General features: G+C 45.7%; 1 protein-coding gene across 1 annotated transcript; it reads left to right on the top strand.

Annotated features, from left to right (window-relative positions):
* The first annotated feature begins 334 nt into the window (after window positions 1-334).
* Window positions 335-3,787, top strand: POP5 (POP5 homolog, ribonuclease P/MRP subunit). Its single transcript, XM_042441555.1, has 5 exons — window positions 335-445; window positions 923-1,065; window positions 1,493-1,642; window positions 2,166-2,249; window positions 3,073-3,787. The coding sequence occupies exons 1-5, from the start codon at window positions 426-428 to the stop codon at window positions 3,174-3,176; spliced, it is 501 nt and encodes a 166-aa protein (XP_042297489.1). The 5' UTR covers window positions 335-425; the 3' UTR covers window positions 3,177-3,787.
* Window positions 3,788-4,371: the final 584 nt, after the last annotated feature.

The following is a 4,371-nucleotide window of genomic DNA, read 5'->3' as shown; positions in this document are numbered from 1 at the left end:
CTTGGCCATTGGGCGGACGGAGTACCAAATGGACCATAGAGATAGAACTATAAAGGCACACAATCAGAAAGAGAGAGGCGTGTGTGTTTCAGCGTAAAAAGACGAGGATTTGGTAGAAACGTCAGACTAACTGGTTTATTTCAACCCACTCCTTCAGCTGCCCCTTCTCCAGAGTGTATCTGAGGACGTGGCTATTGAATTCGATGCCTGGCAATAACCACCTCTCTCATTTTCTTAGCTCTGTAGATTTTGACCATAGAGTTGCGACGGCTAGAGCATACCCACTTGGAAACCGTCCCCCACGCTTCTTCGACTGGGAGCCCTCCGGAAGTGTACGCCGACCGGATGTTTGCCGCTCTAGCCATCGCCTCGAAGACTCCCTACTCCAGCCTTCTCTGGAGCCACGGGACTTCTTCCCTCCAGAGATGGTGAGGTTTAAGAACAGGTGAGTGGGAAAGAGGCCCTTGGGCTAGGCTGGGGAGCATGGCAGGCCTTGGGGCGACTGCAAGGCCCAGCATCCCCTCGTCAGCATGTAGTCCAAGCCACGAACTTGGCTAAGGCTGCCATTGGCCAGGCTGCTCTAACAATGGCTGTTTCTGCATTCGAGACTAGAGCTGTATTCTCACTGGAGAAATAATCCGGTTTAAGTGCCGTGGCTCAGTGCTGTGGAATTCTGGGAATTGTAGTTCGTTGTGGCCCCAGAGTTGCCTGCTATGGAAATGTTGTCTTTGCCTCTTGGACCAACTTGGTTGCTTTGGCTGGCATCACCAAGGCCAATGGGCTTGTACCCTTTGCTGGCTCTTTCTTGCCTCGCTGCAGGGCCTCTGCTTTTTAGGAAGGGGGCCTTCGCAACGGAGGAGCCCAGGGTTCAGTGCCTTGCTCCTGACTTGGACACAGTGCCCTTTGCTCTATGTTTCTCCAGGTACTTCCTCTGCGAGATCCTCTCTGAAGACCCCCGTTGTCGCCAGCTTATTGAGGAACGGACGGTGCACACTTCAGTGAAAAATGCCATTGCGAGGATTCATGGAGACTTTGGACTGGCCTGTTGCTCCATCGCTTTCTCAAGTATGGGTTCTGGAGCTGGGTCGCAAAGGGCTTCTCTGCCCTCTCCTCCTTTCTTCCTATAGTCCGCTGCCTACCCTATGCTTTGGAAGCACTCTAAAATCGTGCCTTTGGGATCCACTGGCCCTTCTTGAAAAGCAAGACTGGCAGCCCACTAGCCATGGCCTGGGATTTGCTAAGTCAGCAAACTACAGGGATCTTCTTTGTTAAACTAGAGGTTCCTCAGCTGGAGTTTGTTGAACCGATCCACTGACTGGAGCTTTGCGCAAAAGGCTTGCACTAAGAATCCAATCCTTTCAAAGCTGGGAGTTTGTTAGAGTAGCAAAACCATCCTTCCATGCAAATATCCATGTTGTTCTTTGTCCACACTGCCTGGTTTTCGTATTTCAGCAGTACATGATGCATTTGTCTCTTCTCTGTTTCCCCCCAGTAAAGTACCTCAACGCCTACACAGGAATAGTTCTCTTGTGTTGTCGGAAAGACTTCTACCGGCTCCTTGGGTCATCTCTGCCTTTCATCACTCACTTAGAAAACAAGAACCAGCGCTATCCCTGTTCCTTTAATACCCTGCATGTTGGAGGTGAGTCCTCTTTTTGGCAATGCTTTGCTTTTTAACAATGTCATTGGCACAGTGATCATTCCTAGCTTGATGCTCCTTGGGTCAGGCAGGCCTCAAAAAACAGACACTGGAGGAATGAAATAGCATTCAAACCTGCTGGCTCTCCGTGGGTAATGTTGGTTTGATCACCCATGGCCAGAAGACTTCTGAGCTGGCACGCCTAGGCTTGTGAGGGGAGACAGACACTTTGAATATGAAGATTATTTCACATTCTCAGCCAGCGATCTCTAGGGCCTGACCAAACTGCCAACCCCAGAATTCTACAGAATTGCATTTAAAGTGAAATCATAGTGCTATAATTGTGTAACGTGGAGGAGAACGTCTTTAAGGGTTTTCTATTGTTTCCATACTGAAATTTCCAGCTAGAGATGTTTCATGACCTCATTTTAATCCATTTTTCTCCATCAGCTGGAGAAGAATGCTTCTTGGATGCAAGTGCACCTTGGCTTGCACTGTTTTTGATCTGTTCCTTTTCCTCCATCAGCCACAGTACGCACGTGTCAGAAATTCCTAATTCAGTACAACAGGGACCAACTGCTGTCGCTGCTACGTAACTGCACCAGTGAAGGTAAATCAACTGCTTAGCTTCTGTTTGCTGAAGTAGACTAAAAATGAGACCAGAATTTCTAAGTATATGTAGGGCTGTTGCATAGGTGACAGAGCAAATTTGCAGGGGGCTGTTTTCAAAACCTGCACACTTCAGTTCTGCCAATCCTTCCTATGTGGAAGAGAGAGCAACGAAGAAAGCCAGTTGAGTGTGCCAAGTTGGCTTCTTCAGCGGTGTTAATTTACCTCTTTTAAAATGCTTAATTTAGATAGAACAGGCCTGCTGTGCCTTCCCTCACCTTTTCCAGCTATGGACTGGGGAACTGTAGAGCTCCTCAAATTAAAAATCCAGTCACAAACAAGCTTTACCAACATGTTAATCATTCCTGCTTATCTCCTGTATATGAAGGAGCTGGTGTGGTGGTTAAGAGTGCTAGACTGAGAGTTCTAGTCTCCATTGAACCTTGAAACTTAATGGGTGACCTTAGGGCCACTCACACATAGTGAACCTGACCTATCTCACAGGCTTGTTGTGCTAAGTGGGAAGAAAGAGAACCATTTACAGTATGTTGCCTTGACTTTCCTGGAGAAAATGCAGGGTTTTTAAAAAGTAATATAATAAACATCATGAGCATAGCGTAGAAGAGGGAGCCCTAAGTAGTCATGCTGGTGGGAGATGACATTTTGAAGTTGGAGGAGGCTTCACTGGTACCCTGGGCAATTTAAGTACTATAGAAATGCTGCTCAGAATCTCTGCGTGAATTGCTTCCTGAGATGTTTGGGGTGGGCTGATCAGCTGGATAAACCACAATATTTTTGACAGCTCTTCTTACTACTTGTTACAGCTGACAGACAAGCCATCCAGAAGTCAGTGCAAAGTTGTGTGCTTGCAGGAGAGCCGTTGTTTGAGAGTCAAGAAGACAGTGATGACAGTATGGAGACGGCTTGAGCTGTTCTATTTCAGAGATTTCAGCAGACAATCCAAATGGAGCTTGCCAGCAAGGGTTTCAATCTCTCCACTCCTGCTTCTGTATTTATTTTACACGCTCATTTAAACCTTTTCCTGTTGATACATTTCTAAAAGCTTAGCTGAAGTTTTAGTGACTGCGGTGCTAAAATTTGGGGACATAATTCTTACCTGAGGCACAATGCTCTCATTTTGCCCCCTTGCACGTGGGTACTGATTTGAGTAGAAGATGCCTATTAACTGTGACAGAGAAACAGATTGAGTCTCCCTTAACCAAAATGATTGGGACCAGAACTGTTTTGAAATACTTGTATAAACACAATGAGGTATCTTGGAGAGGAGGGCTCAGTCTAAACATGAAATTCATTTGTTTCATATGTACTTTACACATATAGCCTGAAGGTTTTGTGCTAGAAACAAAGTCTTGTGTACACTTCAGTATCAGAAAGCAAAGGTGTTATTATCTCAGCCTTGAGGACAACTTTTCATTTTACCATAGTTTGGCTTTTCAGATAAGGGATGCTCAGCTAGTAGATCCCAAATGAAAGGAGGTTGATCGATAAGAGGAAGTAAACTGAAGCTATGGAAACACACCACTGTTGTGCATATGATTTATTGCAACTATTTGCTGGTATAGTACACTGAAATTCCTTGTATTCAATGGAACTGACACTTTTTAGTAGTAATTAGTTTCAGATCAAGCCACAAGCAGTGCAGAATGAGACATCTCCACACACAGAAAAAAAAGGGGGGAATGGGTGGGTGAGAGGCAGAAAAGGTGGAGAGTAGTATGGCTGAAACGCACATAATACAACCCAAATTGAATCCCAAAACCAAGAAAAGAGGCCCATACATTCTGGTCAGCCTGCACATTTAGCAGAACCTACTTGTTTTGTGCAAAGGAACAGACATTTCCAATTTTCCTCCAAGTAAAGTAAGTAGCACCATGCCAAGAGCAGCCCCTGCGCATGAAGCCAGGTTGCCTAGTTGAATACAATGGCATTCTGACCCCAGCAGTTTCCCAGAACGTACCTCCCGCAGACCGTAAGCTTTGAACAGGAGCTAAATTTTTAACACTACCTCCACCCATTCTTTGTGATGGATTTTAATGAAATGGATGTAGCCGTCAGTGAAGGCTGTATAACCTGGTACTTTCATCTATTCATTTCCAGAAAGG

The sequence above is a fragment of the Sceloporus undulatus genome, chromosome 10, assembly GCF_019175285.1.
Source record: "Sceloporus undulatus isolate JIND9_A2432 ecotype Alabama chromosome 10, SceUnd_v1.1, whole genome shotgun sequence".
Lineage (NCBI taxonomy): Eukaryota > Metazoa > Chordata > Lepidosauria > Squamata > Phrynosomatidae > Sceloporus > Sceloporus undulatus.
The sequence above is the reverse complement of the archived record's forward strand: the minus strand, read 5'-3'. Positions and strand labels throughout refer to the sequence as shown.